The sequence below is a fragment of the Callorhinchus milii genome, unplaced genomic scaffold (assembly GCF_018977255.1).
Source record: "Callorhinchus milii isolate IMCB2004 unplaced genomic scaffold, IMCB_Cmil_1.0 Scaffold3, whole genome shotgun sequence".
Classification (NCBI taxonomy): domain Eukaryota; kingdom Metazoa; phylum Chordata; class Chondrichthyes; order Chimaeriformes; family Callorhinchidae; genus Callorhinchus; species Callorhinchus milii.
This window is the reverse complement of record NW_024704744.1, coordinates 98,310,138-98,335,496: the sequence shown is the minus strand read 5'-3', so window position 1 is coordinate 98,335,496 and position 25,359 is coordinate 98,310,138. Positions and strand designations below refer to the sequence as shown.

Here is a 25,359-nt window from a genome sequence, read left to right as displayed (position 1 = left end):
CTACCAACCCGCCTGCTCCCTCCGCTCAGCCGGCTCTGGCTGCTCCACGTCCCCTGACCCACCCGCCCCACCATTGGCGGGAGTGCCTTCAGCCACTCTGCCCCCAACCACTGGAACTCCATCCCTCAGTCTCGCCCCCTCCTTAGCCTCCTTCAAGTTCCACCTCAAGACCCTCCTCTTCGACCATGCCATCGGCCACCCCCTTCCCCTCTCCTACCCCCCCTGACCCCAGCTCGAGTCTGAAATGTTGTACTCTGTCCAGCGCCTTGGGACGTCCTCCCGATGTGAAAGGCGCTATACAAATGTAATCTTGTTGTTGTTGTATGCGTTACCCCATCACACCAGTTCTCGCCAGGCTCAAGATCTTCACACTCATTTTCAAATCCCTGCACCTCCCTACCTCTCCATCCCACTCACCCCCTCCAACTCACAACCAGCTATCTTCGCTCGACTGGCTCCGTCCTTCAGCATGTCCCTCGTGCCCTCCGCTCCACCATCGGTGGCCGAGCTTTCAGCCACTACTCCCCAAAATTCTGGAACACTCTTCCTCTATCCCACCTTGCTTGCTCCTTCCTTCCCCATCTTCAGGTCGCGCCTGAAGACCTTCCTATTCGACCGTTGCCTACGGTCACCTCCCCCTCGGCATCCTGCTCCGCCACTGTCAAGGGTGTGGGACCCTCCCTATCCTGCGTGAGGGGGCGCTGGGTAAACACAAGTTGTTGTTCTAACACAAGGCTGAATGTACGGGCATTAGTATCCCAAATATAAGAGGTCCATCCTCAATCTGGTTGGTTCAGACCCAAGGGCCCAAATCCCATAATTTGCTCATTATTTGGCACTAAATAAACAAATAGGCACAGGAAAGCCACGACAATGATCGGTGTAAGACATTAACCATTCACATGATGAGCTTATTACAGCACAGCATTGAAGCTGAGAACGATCAATACTGACGCGGTTTGTAAAAAAGGAAAAACAAAGGTGAAAAACTTGATAATTATGTCGCTCTGTAAAGTCAGATAATCTCACAAGATATTTTCTAAGTAATAGTCATGTTGCATAGAGATCCTAAAACGTACTTAGGAGGGATGGGGAAGTTTAGGCTTAGTTTCAGGGGGTAGAGTTTTCTAATGATAAATTGTTGGAACATTCACTTCAACAATGAGTCAATGCAAAACATTCACGTACCTGAAATCTCATTGAGCAGCTGTGTGGACCCTAGAAAATCACGACCGCAACGTGCATTGTTCCTTCAACACAAAGGTAAGCATGAATAGACACTCTGCAACTCGGTGGCTGTACATACAGTTGATTTAACAAAGCACTACCATGTAAGAATTATTTGCTAACGTTTTTTAAGCAGTCCGCAAGGGCTGAAAGCTGGGAATGAGACTTATAAAGGGAATGAGCAAAATATGCTGAAAAGGAGAAAAAAAAGTGACATGAATAAAGAACAGGTAATTTACACAGCCTTAACATTACAGCAACGTAATGACTTTGTTTGCATCAGCCCAATTCTGCTGAATGTTTTAATGTTTATTTCTGTAGAGAGTGTCATAACTTACAAAGATCGCTGGATTAACAAAATTGAGACTATAACATAATAATCCTTGCATTTGATATAGCGCTTTATCGCGTCTTCGAAACGTCTCAAAGCGCTTCACAGAATCTACTGTAAAGTGAATTGAGTTTATATTTTGTGGGTGAAACGCGGCAGCCAATTGCGCACAGCAGCGTTCCCCACAAGCAGTCGTGGATTGAGGGACCAAATTATTATTTATTTTTGAGCTTGATGCACTTAAATAATTTCAAATGTCACCTTTATAAAGAAGCAGTTTGAAGACTTTATTGAAACATCTCATGCGTGTTCTTTAAAAAAAAAAGTACACTTTTCTCCTGACATGCAATCTAATGGCTCTGTGGGCTACATCTATTGCTTTAGGCATCAAAATCCCAACTCTGAAACGTAATAAATAGAAAGTTTTCAACAAGTTCGGGAACCAGTCACACTGTTTAAAAATCCACTTGCGAAGTCGGAAATCGAAGGCTTCACACAAGAAGTTTCAAGTTGCATCACGAAAAATGTTCCCCGGGTTCAAAAATCGCAGAGAGAGAGAGAAAAAAAATCTTTGTAGATCTTGTGCATCAAAGTCTATTTTCACATTTTAATCTCAGTCGCAGTGCATGATGCTGGGACTGTCCAGTACAGTAACGTTGCTCACTATTGCAGTCTTGGAACAGTGTAGAGCAACATGCTTCTAAAAACACACACATCAGGTAAATACATAAATAGCGGAAGCTCCGAAAATTGTCAAACATGAAATAAAATACAACATTCAAATATCACTTCCTGCAGGACGACCCTTGATCTTAAACTGTACACGTGTCCAAATCGTAAGTCAAAATATCAGTACATAAAATAGACCACCCCCTTATTTTGAATTATTTTTAGTACTTTTGTTTCTTTTTTGAAGGCAAGTTCTAGTGTTCGGTTAAAGGACAGCATCAAGAGAAACGCATGCAGTTAGTAAACAACAGTATTTTCAAGTTAGAGACCAGTTAGTTATTGGCACATGCAGATAACACTGGAACTACTTGAGTAGATTCCATCCGCAAAATTGCTCATGTCAATTTTACTTAAAACACAGAAATCCCTCAATTTAGCACTCTGGAGTAGTTTGATAGCATCTTAATTTATATTTAGAGCAAGTCACCTTAGACTCCCAATTCTAAGCATTGGCATCTACGCAGTTTAATGCAAAATGCCAAATTCCAAAAGGTGACTGAACACGTGATGCAGGAATATCTGGAGAATAACTATTTTTGATGACATGACAGAGTGAAGATATCATTTTTGAGAGAGACTTTGAAGTTGTCGCTCACCAAGGAAGTTACGCATGGCGAACAAATTAGTGATGTTTCATAATGTATTCAACGTAGACATCGAATGCATTACGAATCACTCCAAAATTCACCCCAGGAAAAGCAGAATTAAAAGGTAACGTGAGGTGCTGGACAGAGTGAGAGTGAGCGATCAGATAGTGAATGAACACGTGTAGTGAACGGGAAGGGAGAGATTAATTGTGAATCACTGAATTGGAGGTGCAAAGTATTGATATTGGATCAAGCATTTCGCAATATAAGGTAGAGATAGTAATAAGCAGAATATGTGAAATTACAAGGATAACCAATCACTTTAAAAGGGTTAGGGACTCAGCAACATTCACTTAAGCAATTTAAAATTGCACAAATTGCATTTATTTTACACAGACAGCGGAGATTTTTTCGTGTGTGTGTGGGTGGGGGGGGTGGATATTTGATAGTCAGTTACTATCAGAAAAATACACACATCTGGGTTCCAGTAACATGTGTAAGGGTTGCCCCATCAGTGATATGATACAATAGTTTTCCCTCACTTGCACTTAGTTTAGGAGCAACTAAAATCAAAAGGAACAACAAGGTCCAATAATACTGAAAGAATTAAGAGCACAATTCAGTTGCTAAGTAATGGATAGTCAAAAATATTAAGAGCTGGATGGTTTTGCACTTGTATTCCAGTTGTGTTCAGGAATTGGGCTTGTGGAGGGAGGCGTTGGAGATACTAGAGAAGAGGGATTTGCTGTGTTCAGTATCTGTGTAGTAGATGGAGTATTTTTTTCACCCTTTGTAAATTGGGTCTAAAATGTAAAACCATCAAAACCATATTGTGACTCTGGTTTGCGACATTACCGAACGCAACATTTTACTTGCGGTCCTTTTGTTTGGAATTTCATCGAGTTGGGATTTGCGATTTGTTAGTTTCGATTAACCCCACAAATCTAATTTGCAAGTACCTCAAATTAGAGCCCACTGTTACTAATCATAAAGGCCCGTGAACCATTTGCGTCCTCGATCTTCATTTTTGCTCCAGCTTTGTTGACAGTTTCATCTAGTTTTCCCTTTCGCAATTGCATCCGTGTCATTTTTGAAGGACTAGAAACACAAACTCTCCGCTCTGGGCTCCTCAGAATGTACACAGCATTCAAAGACATTTTGTACTCTTCAGGGTCAAAAGCATACTATAATCGGAACGGGCTTCACAAAGACTTTGCGAACATTAATTCCCAGGGTAACCCGAATGTGCATCATCCTAACCCAAGGGAACTATGCTAACAATTTTCTCCTTAGCCTTGAGTGGTGTACTGGCTGTTCAGCCTCATAGGTTTCAATATTTACAAATCCTTCGACTCCTGCGACACTCAACGTCACTTTGGATTTACAATTACTGAAGCTGTAACAATTCTCTCAATCTCGACACACTCGTCCACTTCACAAAAGCTAATACTGAAACGTCGGATCAAAAGCAGTAAAACATTTTACTCCTGTCCGATTGCCCCACTCACCGTGTTTCTCCAGTAGGCATGAAATCGGCTTGATATTCAGTCATACGCATTATTCGAAAGAAAATCAACAAGTGTGGATCTCAATTAAATTTGTTCCTCCACCATATACCCCCCACCCGCCCCAACCTCTTTTACTCTCTTACTAGCCTACAGTTCAACAAGAAGCAGCAGCAGCAGCAATCTTCCAGTTTACCACACCCAAGTGCCCAGACAATTGGACCTGTGAGGACAGCATAGGCAAAAGCATGTTTGCCTCTCACGCAATATCTATACATTTGCTATTTGCAGCGAGGATCACTGAACAGCGATCAGGAGCAAAAATGCTGACCGACTTTCTAAGCCCCTATCCCTATCCCATACACAAGCCATCTCAGTTCAGATCAACCAACGCAGACCAAGGATCGCACTTGACATCTTCTTATTGCTCAGTGCCACGCATTTTACCCATTGAATCATCAGCCAAGTGATATTCTGAATCGTGATATTCACCACCTTCATCTAAACCCAAATTGTAGTAAAATGACTTGAAGTACATCTTCACACTACACAAGACATCGGTAGTGTTTTCACTTCCATTGGCTAATTCCAATAGGTAAAGGTAAACCTTCTCCCAAAGCAATGCCCTGTCGCTTATAAGCTTGTCATTACAATTACTCACAATCTTATTTACAGACTCCCCCGTATGAACCACCGTTCCAGTGTTGAGAAAGTGACCTATTCTGATAATCAGTCAAATAGCAAATTTGTCAATCCAGCAAAGGTGGTCACATCAACAACGTCCCTGGGAAACTTGCAAACCTACAGTGGGACTAATCACAGTGCTACAACTAGGGAAACATAATTTGTGCACACCAGATATATTTTAAATAAGCGCATCATCGATCTCTCTGGGGTTTTTTTTTTTGACCTTCTGGTTCCGCAGTCCGAACAAAATTCTGTAAAAATTTTCGTAAACAGTACGACGATCCATTAAAACACACGATTCGAGGGTAAAGTGCGAGGGAGAGCACCATTTGAAGAGAGTGAAAAAAGTAAAAGCTTTCGCTCCATGGCTTCTTTAGATGCGGATTTGGTATCCAACGTCATTCAGCATGCTGAGTTCTCGTGGTTTACGCTCTGTTATTGCAGGTCTGTAATGAACAATAAGTTAATTGGTGGAGATTTTGACCAGACTTTACAATATGAAAATGCATTCCTACTCTTCCCCCTCAACACCCCCCACAAAAACATTTTTCCTCTTCTGCAAATGGGGCTCACTCCCTCCCCCTCCCCCTTCAGTGGTTCCACAAGCGCTGGGGAACATATTCCCCACAAGCCCCCACACCCCCTCCTACACCCCTCGCCTGTACACCGCTATTCCCTTTTCTCTCTCTTGAACGTATGCATCAGTTACATGATGCATTATTCATCAGTAAACCTTGACGGGGAGTGTCAGCAGGTTAAATATAGGTACTGTGGGTGGAAGGAGAGAGGCATCACAGTCAAGCCTGAGATTATCCTCACTAGACATTTACCTTCCAGCAGGAGGTCTCTGGAGAGATGATCAGGAGCTGGATCCCTGGTGGATTTCTCTACCCGGAGATGCTGAGATCGTTTGATGTGCCCCCAACATCAGCCACCAGCACAGATTTGGTTTTAAATCTACAACCTTTTGATCTGTGAGGCCTGTGTTACTCCAGGAAATACCTTTAAGCACTAGGTCAACAGAGGTACCTCATCAGATACTTAACCAGCTATACTCATCAACCCATTACACAGAGCAGAGCCCTGCAGGAGATACCGAAGAAACATATCCAGTTATAGCATTTAGTTTGGGTGTGCAGTGGGACAAAGCTTGGGGTTCAAACATTTGGGAGATTGCTGAAAAACTGTACTGATGGAAAGGAATCAATAGGCTAGGGAATTTAGCAGTGTTTTTCATGTAAAAATCAATACATCAGAAGACTGAAATTGCATTCGGTCTTAAAATGTAATAGTCGCACAGAACTGTAGAAAATTCTTCAGTTGAATTTTAATTGGAACTCAGTTCTTTTACATGACCGGTGGGAAAGATTTAATTAAATATTAAGTTTTAAGTTTTAAAGGATGAGTTAAAATTGTAAATGAAATGGTCTTACAAGCTCAGACGAGGTGAAATTACAGGCCTCATAAAGGGAAAGTGGAAGTTTCGAAAATACTCAACATGGACCATCTTCACATCTCAATGATTATTGCACCAACAGAAGTACAGTAGATCCGTTTTCACTCGCTCCGATTCACAAGTGAAACAATTTTGAAACCTGACATGGTTTTCCTGAAATGATCCAAGTCACCTCTAGCAACAGAGTTCTGTAAATGATGTAATGAAGGTTCCTAGTCAAAATGTTAACCTAGCTTTCTCTTTCAGACGCTCTAGATTTCTCCAACATTTCTCTGTTTTTATTGCAGATTTCCACCATCCACAGTCTTTCTTTCTCTCTCCTGAACTGCTCTGGCGCATACAAATACTAAGGGAAAGAAAAGAGTTTATATAAACAATGCCTCCTGACTTAAGTAAAGAATCCCAAGGCATTTTCTCTTTTATTTTTACATCTGAAAGGCAGCCAAGTATAACACATTCATCTTTACTCAATCAATAGGTCATCTGGGGTTACTTGACATTGATAATGAAATCTACAGCCTAGTCAGCAAATATTCTATTGATGGCCGCTAGGAATTTGTACTCCGCGTGACAGCAATTGCTACGGGCTTTTTAATGCTTAAGGAGCAGTAAATGAGACCTGCTCCATTAGTGTATTAGTTAACTTCACTCAATAAGGCACCGTAATTTCATACATTTAAGGAAAGTCTATAAATAGCCTGGAATCAGGCGCTGCTTGTTTTATTCCACGTATCCATCTGTCTGACCCTCGCACTAAACTGCACGCGTCCTATTCGATGGCACAAACGAGTTAGGGACAACCTGAGACAAATGCTGACTTAAGAAAAAAAGAAATAAAGAATGTGGAATCTAACTAACAAGTCCCTGAACTTTTTTCATAACTTATAATAGTAATGGAATTCAAGATAGTTTTGTGATGGATCGGTTATTTGATTGCCTCAGGGAGTTTAAACTCTCCAAGCTATAATGGGTTGTTGTGAGGCATTATTTGTACACTACTTCTGCTTACCTTCTTTGCTGTAATAAACCCTTTGCACGGATGGAAATCTACATGGAGAATGTGTTTCTGCAATTCCCATGTCTAACACCTCCGCTCCTCCCCCACTCCTGATTCATATTTCACAAGATCATCAAAATCCCATGAAGGACACCATCACATTGCATTTCCCCTGAAGGGTTTCTCTGTGAATCCTGTTTTTTTTTTCTACGATATGATCCATGGTCTACATAAGGGAACAATGATAAAATCCCTGGCTCTCTTCGACACACACACACACACCTATGATATGATTTTCTGTACGATCCACAGTCTACATAAGGGAACAATGACAGAACCCCTCCCCACCACCACACACACACACAGACTCAGACACACACACACACACAAACACAGATACTCAGACACACACATACGGATCAGGTGCTTCTGTTTTTTTAAATGTAGGGATTATTTTAACAACAGGAATTCTGGAAAAGCTCACAGCAACTCAATCTGCATTGAAAAGGAAGAAGACATCTTTAGGTATTAACTAATCGCATTTTTCTTTCTGAGCTGATCAATTTGCTTCTGGTTTTATTTCAGGTTTTCAGCGTACCTTTTTGTTTTATTTATATCGCTACTGAAACAGATTATTAAAGTGGCAGAAAAGCTAAGGTGCTGACCTCATACCTACATTGCCAAATTTTGTCACCGACAGAATTGGAAAAAAAAAGCACAAGATTGAACTGAAACGTTAACCGTGACTGAACCGAATAAAATAGTTTTCGCTATTGTATTCTGAATGAGTAATGATCCTCAGTATAACAGCATGAACTGTTCCCTGCAAGGGGAAATGCTTCCTGGTGTCTGAGCTAGAGTTACTCCACGAACCCATGCCCTTGTGTCCTGCTACCTTGGCCTATCCGAAAGCACTTTCTTCTCTATCCTGTTCAGTATCTTTCTTATACAATGTTCCTTCGGAGACATCTCTTTTCAGGGCTGAGCCCTAGATTATCATCTAGTCATTCCTCAGAGCTGGTCTCTCTTATCAATGGGTATCAATCAAGTCTGTTCTGCCTTTTGTCACCGAGAGCAGGCATGGCAGGCAACCTACGTTAGTAACAAATGGTGTACATGAGGAGTAGCTGGTAACTAGCCGGGTTTACAGCCGTAGAATCATAGGCAGTCAGCAAAAAAAAAACACACACAGTACATTTGTCTCTTTATTCCTCAGGAATTCCCAATATGGGAAACAATTCAACTTCTGAAGGACAATAGCAGAAAGCACGCATGAATCCAAGTGGGAATTACTCAGGTCAGATGTGCTTTTCCACCTCAATCACTTACTTTAAATTCTGTTCTATTAACTGGTGAAAGCCCTTTTATTATCTTTGTATTCTTTCAGTTACATAGTGGGAGGCGGGAGAGAAGATGGCAGCGTCTGTCATCATTTAACGATTGAGCCATCAAAAGTAGTAGCAAATGCAAGGTGAATATTCCGTGACTCCCTGATCATTTGAAATCTCAATTTAAATTTGCTTTTGGACTACAATTCCAGAATCCTTGCAGAAAGCAGAGACAACGATGACTTAAGGCTCAACAACCGAAGCCGGGCTGATTGAGTGGGAGGACAAACGGCCGGCCAGAGTTAGCAGAGCAGAGGGAGTGGTTGGAGGGTAGGAGAAGGGTTGCAGCAAATCATGGAACTAGGCTGAGTCAAAACCACGGAGGCATTTGAAGGCAAGGACAAGTGTGATGAGGAGCCAGTGGAAGCAGGCAAGGATGGGGGTGATGATGGGCTCGTGGAGCCTAATGTGGGAAGTTTAGCTGCAGAGTTCTGGATGATCTGGAGATTGACAATAGGAATGACTGAGTCGGATGGGAAGAACGGGGAGGTTGAGGCTGCTAATATACAAGTCAGATGAAATGGGACTCTAGGAATTTCGGTTAGTTTTAATCCGATGCACTGAAAGAAACGTGGCAAGGGCTGACAATTTAGTTTGATTCTTTTTTTGATCCTCAGAGCATCATCTGTTGCTGCTGTTATTTGATCTCTTTCACACATTAAGAGTGAAATGACAAGTTCTGAGAAAAAAAACCATAAACATTGCCAGTGTGAGGTCTAAATGTCAGTAAAGTACAGCTCTGGAATTCAGCAGAGGGGTAAAGAAGAGGCAGATGTATAGTTTACTCCAGAGTGCAACACCTGTGTTTTTTGTATGACACACTGTGCAGAAGCCCCTGACTATGCTTAAGAGTATCCAAACCAGGCAGAGTCCCACATGTGTACGCCACCTACACATAGAAATGTCCCTGTGTCTGGAATGGAAATGCACGTACTCTCATGGGGGGGTCCCACACTGCTTACCTCATTCCAGAAAATATTAGGCACAGGTTGGCAAGGCTTGGGGACTCCAGAGTGACCTCATTAAATTCATGTCTTTTTATAGCCAGAACACAATTTATTCTATTTCCCTACTGTTTAGTCCCTCTTGAAGCTCAGTCGGCACCAGGGCAAGGAATCATTAATGAACGTCAATCAAGCTCGTGCCTCCACAGTCACCTTAGGCCCGTTCCTTTAGAGGGGCTGAAAAAAGATAATTATACACAGCAGCAGCCACATCAGTCCATCCTGTTTGTTACTTTGGCCTTATTGTGTGGATAGGTTGAGTAATGACAACTGGATTTTAATGTGCGGAAAATAAATGCATTTGGGAAAAGAAACTGGTAAATTTAAGCGCTTGCCACAAAAGGGTGTTCACGAGTAACAAATGGTTTCTAAAAAGTGTTCCAGCAATGAGGTGTCCCCAACGGAAACAATATTTTCTCCAAACACAGCCCTGCGTTTCGGTTAAAAAAAAAAATCAGTAAAACACTGGTTGAAGGTCCCTACTTGTGAAAAACAAGTCAATTTCCAGGTGAACCTCCACTGTAGCTTCCAAATGTCATTTAGATCTGGACTCACCCCACCCACGTTCAAGCCCTGACATAGCTAAACATCTGAGGGTCGCTAGACTTTGGGCATTTGTCCCAAAGGCTCAGTCAGCACTTCCCTGAACTTGCCTACGATAGTTTCAACTCCAGTGCCTGACAGACGGGAGAGGAAGGGCTGTCAGAACACATTTGCAGTGAAGATTAACGTGTTCACTCTGCATATCCTCGGAGCACTAAGAGGGAACTGCGGTGGTGATAACTATATTTTTTTTATATAATAAATCTTTTCCGTCAGTCGCAAATGTCACATTAAATCTACTCAGTACGAGAATTTTGCTCTAAACTGTCTGCTCCGAAGGCAACACAATATTTTCGTGCTTGAAATCTATGGAGATGCAGTAAGCAAAACGGGTTAGCGATGGTACATAATAGACTAATAAATACTGTACAATGACAGTTGTCCTCTCAGTTAGCCAGAGATATACGCATCTCTTTGACTTTTAAAATGCAGCCGCACTGTCAATGGAGAAAACATTCAGTCTTCCTCCTGGGCTATTTTGTTCAATACTTTATGATAATAATAATCCTTGCTTTTGATATAGCGCCTTATCACATTTTCTAGACTTCTCAAAGTGCTTCACAGAGCTGGATGTTTTGTGAGTGAAACACGACAGCCAATTGCGCACAGCAGTGTCCCACACGAACAGTGGTGGATTAAGTGACCAAATTATTATTTATGAATTAAATTTTTTTTAAGAAAAGGAATTATTACCCCCAGTAAAGCGATCCGCCAATCGACTAACAGCCGGGTTCCTACTTACTGGTAGCTGAACAGAGGCGTGTGAAGTAAGGAAACTTGCCCATTAACAATCCTACCAGGAATTTCTTTTGGGCGTTGGGGGTGGGGGGGAGGTGTCAGCTGAGAGTCTCACATGCAGATCATTACCATCATTATCCCAGAGTATCTAAATCAGACATATGTACATGTATGTGGAATGCGCACACAGTGGAAACCACACAGCTTGCCATTGGGAGCACTGCCTGGCAACCTTCCTGCGGATTTTTTCAGGTCCTACTACCATTTGGGGCTTGTAGGGTTAATGGGATTTTTATTCTAAAAAAATGAATTTCATCGAGTTTTATCTTCCCCCCCCCCACCCCCAACGTATTCTCACTTTTAAACATTCTCTGCTTCTCTCACTCTGGCTTACTTATCACCTTCCCTCTTCTGCAGCATTTCATCCTTTGTTTTCTTTGTTTAATTCTTCACTTTGCATTGAATCCTTAGCTGATTGTCCAGCCTTGCTCCTCATTTCCTTGTACAAAGCTGTTACACTAGACTCTCCCCCTCTCTCCTGTCTTTTATTGTATTCATTTTGAACAAGGGAAAGGCATTTATTTTTAGAGAGCTTTCTCACTTTTTGTTTTTAAGCTTTCTCTGGGTTGGTGGGAGGCAGAGGCTGATTTGTGGCAGGTTTAAACCATCCCTTGTATCTGGCCTCTAGATCGGTTTGCGGCTCTTGGTATAGCCTATCCGAACTGAACTCCAATCAATCTTTGGCAACTGGTCTCTCTCAAACAATCGCTCCCCTTTCCAGCCACTGACAAGTTCTTCCTCTCTTCTCTTAAGTACATACAATCCTGCTATCATCTCTAAACGTCTGTTGAGACGGTGGCAGATCACAGAAGAAGGTCGATAGAGGATCGTGGAAGGTGGACATGGTAACCTTAGAGAGAACAGGACGGCATTGTTTTAGTGTGAAATCTGATGGGATTTCCTTTTAATAGAATTGTTTCTTCATAGAAAACACCTCATTACAAGAATTCACCAGCATTTGACCATCCCCACAGCAAGCACCGGAGGGTCAGGGAGGGAGGGAGCGAGGGGGGAGGATCACTAGGACACAACACCATTGTAAGATTTTTGGAGGCCGATGAGAATCAGTTGACCTTCTACGCTCCATCCGAGCCCTACTCACAGACTCAATGATGCCCAATACCATCAGAGATGGACACTGTGAGATGATTTAGTGATGAAATGATGAAAAGGAGAATGATTTAGTGATGTGCTCAGAGCAGCAAACCTTAGCACCATCCTTAAACTTCTACACGCAAAGGGCACAGTTCCCAATAACAGCACCGACAACTCTTAATATGCTTCTTGAAGATACACAAGAGACAGGAAGTAGGTTGTGCCCTATAGACCAGCACTAGGCACACCTACAGAACAAAACATTACCTATAAAACAGAACTAGCCAATGTCTACAGAACGTCAGAGCCACAGAAAATAACTGTGTGTGCCTGTAGAACAGAAATCGGCAATTCTGTAGAAAATTAAACTGAGCACCATATGGAATAGAACTGGGCATACCTTGATGCAAGCCTATGGAACAGAATAATGCATACTTATAGTACCAACTGTCCTTTCCCATGTACCATAATTAGGCTTGCTAATAGAACTCTTCCTAACCTAAGAAACAAAACCAGCTGACATTGCACCTGAGGGCAAGTACAACACCTCAGGTATTCCTCCGCAAATAAGGCGACTTTTAAAATAGTGACTTTTTGAAAATAGTTGACCAATATCCCATACTTGTAGTTCTTTGCACAACAACCATCCTCCACAGAGCTACTCGCCTCAAGTCAACTGCGCAGATATTACGTACCTAGAGGAACCATCATAAGAACATAAGAAATGTGAAGCGAAAAAACAGACCACGGTCCATCTAGTTCGCCTTCCACCTTCCTGGCAGTATGTACTTTACCCCATAATGTTATTTCCTAAAAGAAAACTATCTAATGAGTCCCAATGTGAAGGTAATCACACATGAACCTTTTGAAGGGACACCTGGTGACAAAAAGCCTCCGACAGCCTTTTCATCTCTTTGAAGCAGATTTGTTGGTCGCTCTCTCTTCCCAGACATTGCCTGTCACACTCCAACTGTCTGGGGCACTCAGGTACGTTTGCACTGAGAAGGAAAGCGTTGTTCACCAGACATTGTGATGAGCTGCTATCAGTATTTCCTGAGCACCGAGCAACATTGAGGTTATAGCAGGCATCTGTTTAACAAGCAAACCTAGCGATTGTGACGGGATTGAGTTATCCAGCATTTATTTCTGTGCCGAACTCAGCTATAAATGCACAGGTTCTCAGATAGTCAGAGGCGTAACAACAGCTGCAGTCGGTAGAGAGAAAGACAAGAGAAGGGGTTGGGGAAGACATGAGAAAAACAAAATTCCGCCACACGCAGCAGTGACTGTAAAATGCATTTCAACTGCGTGAATCTCACGAATTAGTGGCATTCAGAATCTCTTTAACCTTCCAAAACCTTTTAAAATCAAACCCCTCATTTTGTAACCATGCACATAAAATACCTTGAAAGTGCCAGTTAATTGCTCAATTAGGCTCGTTTCCGCGAGAGCCCATTCTAACGAGAAGCCGGCAACTTACGATTTATCTCTTCGGTTCAATCTTCTCTGAGGGCTCAACTGGCCTCGTCGAGGTGACAGGGATTTCCCCCTCTGACGCTCTTTAACCGGAGAGTGGGCACTTGAGGTTTTTAGAATCTGGTATGAAGAGAAGCAACAATAACAATGATTAATAGATTGGCCGCTGTCTCTGAATATTAATAGTCCTGCATTAACAGTTGCTAAAGGATCAGCGCATAGGTAGATTAGTAAGCAAGCTACAATAAATACTCTCGATTCAGGAGGAGTGTGGGGACAAACATTAAGCAGTCCTTTGTAACAGCTCTCAGAATTCAAGGAGTAGAAACATGCTCCTCAATTTACATAATTCTTCAATTCAGCTTTAAATTTGAAGCAAATTTACAAAGAAAACCCACTGAAAATTAAGAGATTTTTCAAAAAAAATCTACACGTTCTAAAATGCTAAGAAGTCTACATTTAGAGCCAGGTGGAATTTCTCCCCCACCCCCACCACCTCCACCCACGGCTTTTAATATGCACGTTCTTATATTTGTAATGCGTCAAAGAGCAGGACAACTTGACTGTATAAATTAATGCAAAGTACATTTCTGAGAACATTGCTGGAGGCAGCTCTGGGAACTGGGTGGATTAGAAAGGCAGTTTCCATCTGGACAGATTCACACTTAATGCAAATGAGATCCTATTGAAACAAAATGGTCTTCAGTTGCTTGAAACGCCATAAGTGGCAGAGAGACTGACATATATCCTCTAAAATCAGCAGTAGCGATGAAAGGACCCGGATTCAAACACAGAGCTCCAGGAAATGCATTCGCTGGAAGTTCTTCAGGAAAGGTTCACAGAAGGAAACAATTAAAAAAGGTATTTTTAATCCAGATTGTATAAAATGCCACATCAGTACAACAGAAGCTTGTTGGCGAGTAAAACATTTCCTAACCACAGCTGGATTAGGGAAATATTGCCTAACCACATATACGGATAAACACAAAAGCTGCGGAACCTACAGAGCAAATGGTTATTCAGACATGTATGCCCACTATTTTGGAATCCAGTGGTGGATTCAACGAGTCCAAGTGAATCTCCAAATGAAAGGTTAACACAGTAACGATATTCTGTCCTCGCTTGTCCACGACCATGACACTGTTTGTAAATGTGACAGGATGTGTTCTATGTAGGCTTTGAAGGCCTCGTGTTATGGTAGTGGTTAGCACGCTCACCTCGCAAGCGAGAGTACCCGAGTTCGATTCACAGGCAGGGCGAAACCTTAGGCAATTTCCTTTATTCCACACGCCTCTGTTTACCTAGCAATAAGTAGGAACCCGGTGGTTAGTCGATTGGCGGATCGCTTTCTGGGAGTAATAATCCCCCTCCACCCAAAAATAATTTGATCACTCAACCCGCGAATGTTTGTGGGACACTGCCGTTCGAAATTGACTGCAGCCTTTCACCCACAAATTACACAGTCAATCCCTTTACAATATAATCTGTGAAGCACTTTGAGCCGTCTCAATGATGTAATAAGAAGCTATATCAAGTGCAAGGATTCTTAATAATATATTTGGTCCTATATGGCTGTTTGTGGGGCTTTGCTTTGTACAAATGGGATACCGAATCTACCTAAAAATACAGTGACTCTATTTTACAGTAAATCTGTTGATTTAAGTGCTTTTGAGAACTCCTCTAATCATGAAAGGTGTCCTATCAAATTTGAGGATGATTATTACATCAATAATGTTCAATTGAGATATAACGATTGGGTAATTAAAGCATGACTGAATTTAGCAATAAAATACCAACAATGTAAAGTCCTACTATTCTGATAAAGAATTTCAAATTCAAGTAGTGCCATAAGTATTTCATTTAAAGAACAGAGCTGATATTAAAAGATAATACAGACTTTTTCTGATGAGGAATGATACATTCAAACATCTATAAAAAGATTAAAAAATTAAAATGTTCTCATAGAAAATAAAAAGATTCATTTTTATATTATATCCAAATCCATTAACTCTTAAATCAAAGACTTATTGTCTCTGGGTACAATCTGGCTGCCAGAAATTATTTGTTCTCATGGGCGCTTTCTAGTTTGATGTGTATGAGTATTAAAGTGTTTACAGTGTTAAAGTGAACTTCTAACCAATCTTGAGCCAACATTTTTTTTCTACAGTGTGGGTCAAACCTCCAAAATACAAAGTCTGAAAACTAAAGCTTTTCTGGAGTTTTCAGTGTCTTTACTGTACTTATTTGGAGATATTCCGATCACTAATTGAAATGGTCACACATTAACCGCAACAGTTGCTCGTATACACTCACACACATACACACACACAATACATAAACTCACACTGGTTTGATTATAGGAGAGGCACTAAATGAATTACAAAATGCAGTTCCTTTACCTTCATTCTCATCTCTCGAGAATGTTTTTCCAGCTCCTTCCTCTGCTCTTCCCTGGTTGTCCTGCTTGTGGTAAGAACCAAATGCTTCCATTCAATCTGCTGAAAACTGTGCGAGTCATGTGTGACATACTGACCAATCTTCACCTTCTTCAAACTGTGGAAGTAATTGTTGTAACACTCCTCAAATTCAAAAATCAGGTCGCTCAGAGTTCGAAAGACCAAGGGCTTGTCCATCAAGGCTTCTCTCCTGCTCATCCCTAGTGTGCCATAGCGACCATTGAAACACACACCGAGGACCACGTGGTGAAAGTAGTTCCCTGAGAACTGGGTTTTAAAGCTGATAGGGAAGCGTTCTGTACCGATGAGTCCATTAGTAAGGTAGCTGAGGTATTAAGTTATGGATTGAAAACGGTAACATATCTTAAATGCATTCTTAGGATGAGTATCACTCAAGCCATTTGTACGGAGATGGATGTGTTCGTCGAATCGTAGCCTCATAGAACATTATAGCACAGAAGGAGGCCATTCAGCCCATCGTGCTTGTGCCAGCTCTTTGGAAGAGCCGCCTAATCAGTCCCCCCCCACTCTTTCCCCATAACCTTGCCAAGTGTTAATTTCATTCCTCATCACAACCACTGAACTGGCAATAACATGCGATTAACCACATTGCAAAGCATTTCAAGGGTCGGGTTAACACAAAGCCCTTCACCCGGGTAGCGTCTCGGAACACTTACCTGAGTTGTAGGCAAGTATCAAATAGACATACGTAATTAACTAGCCAACTATCCTCCGGATCAAATTGCTCAGGCACTTCACAGCTGTTTGTGGCACAGTGCTCAGTGCAGATTTGGCTGCCGCGTTTGCGTACAAAACTGCAGTCATTACACTTCAAACTATAAACCTTGTGAAGCTCTTTGAGATGTATCGTTGATGAAGTGCTATATCAAATTGCAAGGATGAGGATTATAAATTGTAATGGAGACAAATATAAATAATTATCCAGGAGATGCACTGGGGGGTGATTTGATTTGAGCCTCGAATTCCAGCTTCATAATAACCACATTTTTATTTGTTCTTGGTTTATGTTAATATTTAGACAAAATGCTCATACTTAAGCTGCAATACATTGGCACGATACCATTATCCCCTAAAGACCTTTTTAACCGAAGCACCACAATTCAAAGGAATTCCACATTTAACAAATAATTACAGTTTAATAAACTCTCAATCATCCTTCGAGATTTCATGGGTTATTCAGAACAATGACCGTTCTTCTGCATGAGCTTATCTCTTCCTATTCCCCTCCTCTCCACCCACTGCTTAAAATAAGGGACAATAGGATGAAAATGGATTATTCTGTACATAATAAAAGGGTAGATTAAGCATTAAACCTTCTCTGCCCCAAGTATCTTTGCTACACTGATGACAGTGATTATTATGGATGGGATCTCCCAATGCGTTTCAGATTTCTCACCCCGTTTCTTGCCTGTACATGAACAATTCCTGACAAGTCATTGCAACTCAAGTGGTTTATTTGAGAAATGGCATTGGAAATTGGCAAACGGACAGAGTTCTCAATGTCAGCCTAAACCTGGCAAATTCAAGCCCCATCTGCTAATATACCGCCAAAAGCACCTACGGCCCTTCTTAAAGATTAGTGGTACCATTACTGACCTTAGGGTAATTACATGCTATTACTACATACAAGGTCAAACGCAGCTATTCTTCAACGGTCTCCTCAGAAGCTCAATTCATTGAACAGTTTAGTGGATACTAGTTGTGGTCCTCTTTATAATGACATCACCCTTTTGGAGGCCAGATAGGTCAAGATTGATTCAAAGGATAAATCTGCACTGTTATCCGGCTGAACATACATACGTAGCATGTCATTGCCTTAAGATCAGTAATGGTACCACTAATCTTTGAGAAGGACCTAAGGTGCTTTGGGTAGTATATTAGCAGACGGCGGGGGGTGGGTTGTATTTTCTGTGTTTAGATGGATGCTAAGGACCCTCTCCATTTGAACACACTATTGTCTGGCTGAACGCACACGTAATGATTGGGATCAAAGGCATAAATTGATTCTAGGTCAGCCCAGTGTTGCACAAAGGGTCAGAAGTGGACTCTAGATGCATTGGAACAAGGGCCTGGCAAACAAGTCCCACCATTTTGTTACGGTAATTTAATAAACTCTAAATAATTCAATGTCCCTGCTTTTCTCTAGATTCGCCAGGAGTTTCTTCCAATGTCCTGTCCCCAGATAAAACTAGTTTTTCCACTTATTTCATGGTTGTTTGTGAGTCATTCCTGTGTGCAAATTGGGTGCCACATTCACATCGCAGCCTGACACGGAACACATCACAGCCTGAAACGCCACACACCACGGCCTGATACGCCACACACCACAGCCTGACACGCCACAGCCTGACACGCCACACACCACGGCCTGACCCGCCACACACCACAGCCTGACACGCCACAGCCTGACACGCCACACACCACGGCCTGACCCGCCACACAGCACGGCCTGACCCGCCACAGCCTGACACGCCACACACCACGGCCTGACCCGCCACACAGCACGGCCTGACCCGCCACAGCCTGACACGCCACACACCACGGCCTGACCCGCCACACAGCACGGCCTGACCCGCCACAGCCTGACACGCCACACACCACGGCCTGACCCGCCACACAGCACGGCCTGACACGCCACACAGCACGGCCTCACATACAAATGCACAGTTCCTCCACCTTACCGTAAAGCTTTGGGACATCTCGACAACGAGACCAGGCGCACATGCGAGGATTATTTATTAAAAAGAAAGCACAAAGCGTTATTATTTGCTAACTTCACAAACATATCAGTCGATCTCCTTTTCGAACATCCCATCAACTCTGCCTTCTGAGTGGGTTTAAAACCTCAATTAATACCAAGACGAAAGGAAATCAGAAGTAGAAAGGAACAGGAGTCGAGCCAGAGCTCGCAGCAGCAGCAGGTGCGGGATTAGGCACACGTCGACAAAGACAAGATGGACAACCTTGTCCTCTCAGCTGGGGATGGCATGTGTTGTGAACCACCACAATCAGATCCCAGCCAAGAAGTCACAATGTGCGCACCAGCCGCCCTTCCCAATTGTAAATACAATCGGAATTAATATGGATGTATTTAAATGGCTTCGGCCAAACCCTGAAAACTGAATCCTAAAATTTGCATCACACCCTTTGGTGTCTCACAGACTCTCATCGTACATAAACAGCACCCCCCCTCCCACACACAGCACCCCGGCCCCCTCGTGCACAGCACCCCCCGGCCCTCGCGCACAGCACAATCTTTTAACGTAGAACGATCTTAGAGTTTAAAGCGGGTGGAGTTTTTCGCCCGCTGTCTGCTGCCTTGATCTGATCATCACTTACCATGCAGCTGGAATAATAATAATAATTCTTGCATTTGATATAGCGCTTTTCACGTCGGGAGGACGTCCCAAAACGCTTCACAGAACACACTGTAAAGTGAATTGACTGTATATTTGTGGGCGAACGCGGCAGCCAATTGCACACAGCAATGTCCCACAAACAGTCGTAGATTGAAAATGACCAATTTATTATTGTTTTGGGTTTTGGAGGGATTATTATTAGGCTCTGTGTGTGGAGTAAGGAAACTTGCCCAAGGTTTCGCCCTCTGCCTGGAATTGAACTCAGGTCTCTCGCTTGGAAAGCGAGTGCTCTAACCACTGAACTATAGGACTCCACAAATTCAAAAATGCTAGGAACAGACTTCTTTCCAACCAACCTCAAAGGTTTTAATGAGTCACACGCTCATCAGTGAATTGCACATTGTGTGCTGATCACAAAGGGAGCTTTGTAGCTCACTCTCTTCCCATTCCACTCTTCCTGCCCCATCATCTCTGCTGTGTGTGATGTCCCGGGGTAGCTGGCAGGACAGAAAAATGTTTGTTTCTCGAAAACTTGTGGCAGTCTCGTGTCGAGATGATCTAAACTTGCTCGGTGTCTCTGCCGCACAACTACAATCGGGTTAGCCCATATTCATACTAAATATCTGCAGCCCGAAGAGATAAGGACATTGGAAAAGCTCACAAGATGCTCAGATGAAGAAGGCCCTTCGGCCCATCTTTGCAGAAGACCAGCCGTACTGTCCTTCCATCTCAGCATCAAACTGAGCCCAGTGACCTGGCCTCAACCACCTTTCCTTGGCAACCTGTTTCATTCATCAGTTACCCTCTGGGTAAAGACAAATGTCCTAGTGTCTGTCCTGAAATTGCCCCGAGTCAGTGCATCCTCACATATTGTTCTGGGTTTTCCCGGTTCAATTCCACTCAAAATGTTACACACCTCTATGACATCCCCTCCTGAGACGTCTTCTCTCTTAAGAGTGAAGTACCCTTACTATCCCGAGAGAAGCAACACCCCTGCCTTTCACTCACCACCGCGAAAAAAAAATGCTATCGTCATGTAAAGGTGGACACTCCAAAAAGAATCTTACAACATCCAGAAATAAACCTCTCAGCACACAAGTCTGTCCTGCAGATTACTCCACGCCCTGAAGCACAAGTTCACCCCGTAGGTTTGTTCAGGGCTTTTAGAGCTGCCCTTTCTGATACTTCAGCCTCTCCACAAAACGTCTAATGTGGTAATAAGATGTACTAAAGGCCACGATCGATTGCTGTAAAGTCTCTCCTTCCTTTTAAATAAATATAGAACTTTGTCTCAGCATTTTATTAAAAAACCAGATTGAATTAATGATATGCAGTGTTTAAAGATGGCGATGTGTCAGGGGTTAATGCACAGGGCAGCGAGTGAAATCATTAGCTTTTCACTTATGGGACCTGCTCAAATCTAGTCCTCGCTGCTACTTGATAGCGAAGTGAAAATAGCTCAGGGGAGGCTCACAGTACAAAAAGGCTCTGGTTACAATGCAGATGTTATAGCACAAAGTGATTTCCTCACTCAAGGAGATTCCAAGGGTATCTGGTGCTGAAACCCAGAAGGTCACAGTAAGGGTGCTCTCCCGACGCTGACATTAAAGCCCGTAGTTAATGCAGAGGTAGCCACATTTTGCCAGGGTTATACACGAGCTGGGAATTTAAACGTCCACCTGGACAAACCTTGGTTTAACATCTCATTCGAAGGATTAGCAGCTCTCACAATTAATTCTAATACTGGGCTCAAACACGTGGGAGGGAAAAAAAAATCTATTCCCCTGCCTTGATGAGTGCGAATGTCAACATGAATGTCAAGATGCATTTTACATATTTTAATATTAAATCGTGGATCTCCCCACATTCACTTTCGAGTGGAGCGGAGGAAAATGAGAGGCTTTGAAAGCGAAAGACAGATGCCGTGGCCGTTTTCGCAAAAATAAATCCTTTTGTTCCGAAACAGGCTTGTTCCATAGATGCAGCTTAACGCCAGTGGGTTTAGGTGAAAGGACGACTTTTGTACCACCACACCTCACGTCTGAGATCAGCAGGACACACAATGCAAAACACTTCAGCCGGGAAAACCTCAGTCTTCCAGGTCTGTTGATAATAAGCTTGAGAAGAAAGCGACAAAATAATAAACTGCTCTGTCACCTTCTCCCTGCAGTCAAACAATGGTACCCGAATTCCGATAGGGAAAATATTAATCCTGAAGGCTTCTGGTCATTAGCTAGTTAACCGTCTAGACTCATTACTAATACTCCTTCCAGCTTCTGTCAGAATTCAGAAGAACCGCCGCAATTAGCACCGGTTAAACAACAAAACATCGCAGTAACCTTTCAGATTTCCAGGCCCACTGCTGACAGTGGTGGGTGGTTTAAACAGGGATTTTTTTTTTGTATTAGTGCATTAGCAATCCAATCCCGTCAAGAAATTAAACGCAATCACTCATGAATCTGAAATCTGGAGATCTGAACAGTTGCATCTTCCTCCAAGGAGCCTTGTGCACTTCTGCACATTTCTTAACCATTTCAGCTGTGTGTGTATATATATATACACACACATATATATATATATATACACATATATATATACATATATAACAAAGGCTGCACTTTACGCTGCAAACATCATACGTCGGATCTGATAGTTTATTTTCCCACCTTCTCGTGCTCTTTTGATCCAGTAAACCGCATAATCCGTATCAAGTAAAATCAGGAATACCTCCTGAAGAATACAACAAGCTCTTGGCGACACACACACACACACACATGCGCGCACACAAACACACACACACACACACACACACGCACACAGACTCCCCTTCCCACTGCTCAGTTGAGAAAACAGAAAGGACAGATGAGGTTTTTTTTCTTCTTAACCCAAGATCTGATTCTGTCTACTAAACGCCATGTCATCTCACTGGAGTGTAATCTTATTCTGATGGGGGGAGGGGGTGGTGGGGGGGGTCTCCAGACTCCACAGGCGGGTCCGTAGGTTCTAAGAATCAGTAATCAAGACACTCAGCAGACTGAATCAGGTCACAAACACAAAACACAAAGGGTCAACGAGAGAATTATGAGGGTGTATCTTTTTGAGGGTGAAACAGGATAATTACGAGGCTGAAAGAATTCATTCTAAGATGGAGGAAAGCAGTGTCTGAATTTTGTGTGTGGGAGGGTCTAAAATTCAGGATTTCTAACACGGTTTCTTAAAACAGAATTTGGTTGCAAATCCCACCGATTCGAGTTTTTTTTTTGGCCAGGCTTTAAAAATTGTTTTTTTTAGACACACACACACACACACAGGAAATACCATACCAACTAATAATACTTTCATTTGATATAGCGCCTTATCGTGTCTCAAGGCGCTTCACAGAATATGCCGCAAACTGTGGTTGTCTTTTGTGGACGAAAGGAGGCAGCCAATTGCGCACGGCAGTGTCCCACAAACTTAATATATAGATATATATTTATAATAATAAAACAAATATAAAGGGTTAGTGTTATTGCCACCATCATTCTTATTCTGTGCAAGGTGAGAATTTCTCTGCTCAGCCATCCCCATCCCCCTCAACACACACAAAGCAACAGCCACTGAGAGCTCCAGCCCTTGAGCTAGATTTATCCTCACGTCAGCAATCTGCTGGAAGAATCCCAGAGCCATTCCACAAACCCCCCTCTCCCACCTCCAGGTCCCAAACAACAGCTGCTGTAATGCTGCTCGACATATATGCCATATATTCAGAATCTGCAGTCAATAAAGAATTATAATTTGAAGCAACCAGGATTAACAACCACTCACCACTACTGTAAACTCTGACACTTTGGCAGAAACAATACGTGAGAACGGGAGCTCACAGAACCATCAGTCACAGACGAACACAATATACATGGTCTATCGACAGTGGCAGCAGTCATTCATTCTCTGGTACAGCGAACAGATAAATCTTCCCCGCAACTGGTTATGACAAGATAAGGCTCCTGGTTTGAAAAAGAAGCTCTTTCATCAATCCAGCATATCAATAGGAAAGCTATTAATGTGCTAAATTCAGGGCATGTTTAACATGCCTGGCGGGTTCAGCGATGACACCAATTGGGTCACGTATCTAACGGATTTATTATAACTTCGCTTTTGATGAAAATTAACATCACATTTAAAATCAACATTGGTGCTGCACCTTTAGTAGTGACGTGTTGTGAAAGAATATGCGACCATCAAACGCACAGTTAAGCCTACAAATAACACTACTACCGCACTTTTACGGACAAAGATTCTATGCATTCGAAGGTGATGTGAGGGGTGGCAGCTCATAATGTAGTATAAACACCAGCCTGGACTAGTTGGGCCGAATGTCGTGCTCTACGCGAGTTGCCCCTCTCCCGTGACTTGGGACGTCAAAACGATTGGAAGAAGGGAGTATGAAAAAAATAAATTAAAATTGGTATTTCCTAGGTCGTGCACGTCATTTTGAATGCTTTTCTCGCTTTCCTTCCTCTCCAGGTGCTCAGACAGGAAACCAGTCCCACGTTTCAATGTGGTGGCTGCACAGCTGTGGAAACGAAGCTGGCGGCTGACCTAATTGAAAAGACATGTTAATCTACGGAACTCAAATGAAGTCGAGCAGAGAGAAAAAAAAATTCTGCTGCCTGCATAGGAATCCCCCCGTTCTGTCTCCTGGCAACAGGACTGCGAGAACGTGACCTTGCTTTCAGCTCACTATCTATTTTCCATAAATCTGACGTGACCGCGAGTGTGCACGAGGAGGATTTGGCTCACGACTACGCCACCTGAGCCCAGGGAGGTAAGGATACATTCCGAGAATCACAGCTTCAAGGCATTTTATAGGCAAGGATTCGCGAGTCATTTCTCGGGCTGTGTCCATCAACCTGAGGGGAACAAGAAAAGAACAAAAAAAACATTATCAGCTAAAAGACAAAACGTACACTGGAAACGTGCAACAGAGAGAGGTGGCAAACACAGAGAGCCATGGGCGTAACTCGCTTCACTTTGGGTTTTTTTTTTTCTCGCCGCAAGAAATCACCTCGTCGTCGTGCTTGCGAACAACATACACCTCTGTTCAAAGGTGTGGGAAGCAACATCGCATCAAAGACAAGTCCTACCACCATAAATTTTCTGAAAGTCCCAAATTGAAACTTTTTTTGATAAAAACTTAGATTTGAAGGGCGGCGAACAAGGCCGTGTTTGTTAGAGGGCTCGACTTCACCAGATTACCATCCGCTAGCGCCCAGCGTTATGTTCACATCTGGGCCCGGTCATGTGGATGCAATCACTCAGGGAAACGGATCCCAAGTTTTCAAGCCATCGACCCAAAATAACAGGAAGCCACTGTCGAGCATGTCAGGAGTCTTGGATTTATAACGTAGACATGCTGTGGAAAAGCCCTTTGGTCTTGTCAAGTAAAGGGCTTGTGATATTCCAGTCTTCTAAGTTCACCCCCACTCCCAGTCTTATTCACACATGATTGAAACGCTCAATTTGCAAACGTGCACAGAACGAGTTTTTTTTTTAATGAATATTAATATTAATCCCAGTTGCAAAATGAAAAAAAAAATCATTTTGGAAATTAGAAATGTTATCGGCATTACTCATCATAAAATATGTCTACCCGGCTCT

At 42.7% G+C, this 25,359-nt stretch overlaps 1 protein-coding gene across 1 annotated transcript in view; it reads right to left on the bottom strand.

The window, feature by feature from the left end:
- Positions 1–1,824: 1,824 nt before the first annotated feature.
- The window catches only part of vash2 (vasohibin 2), a 34,347-nt gene continuing 10,812 nt past the window's right edge, over positions 1,825–25,359 (bottom strand). The window contains exons 4-7 of the mRNA XM_042333468.1: positions 24,537–24,611; positions 16,283–16,664; positions 13,888–14,003; positions 1,825–5,512 (exon numbers count right to left, since the gene is read on the bottom strand). Of these exons, the coding sequence (XP_042189402.1) occupies positions 5,440–5,512; positions 13,888–14,003; positions 16,283–16,664; positions 24,537–24,611 (646 nt within the window). The 3' untranslated portion in view covers positions 1,825–5,439. The remainder of the gene's footprint in view (positions 5,513–13,887; positions 14,004–16,282; positions 16,665–24,536; positions 24,612–25,359) is intronic.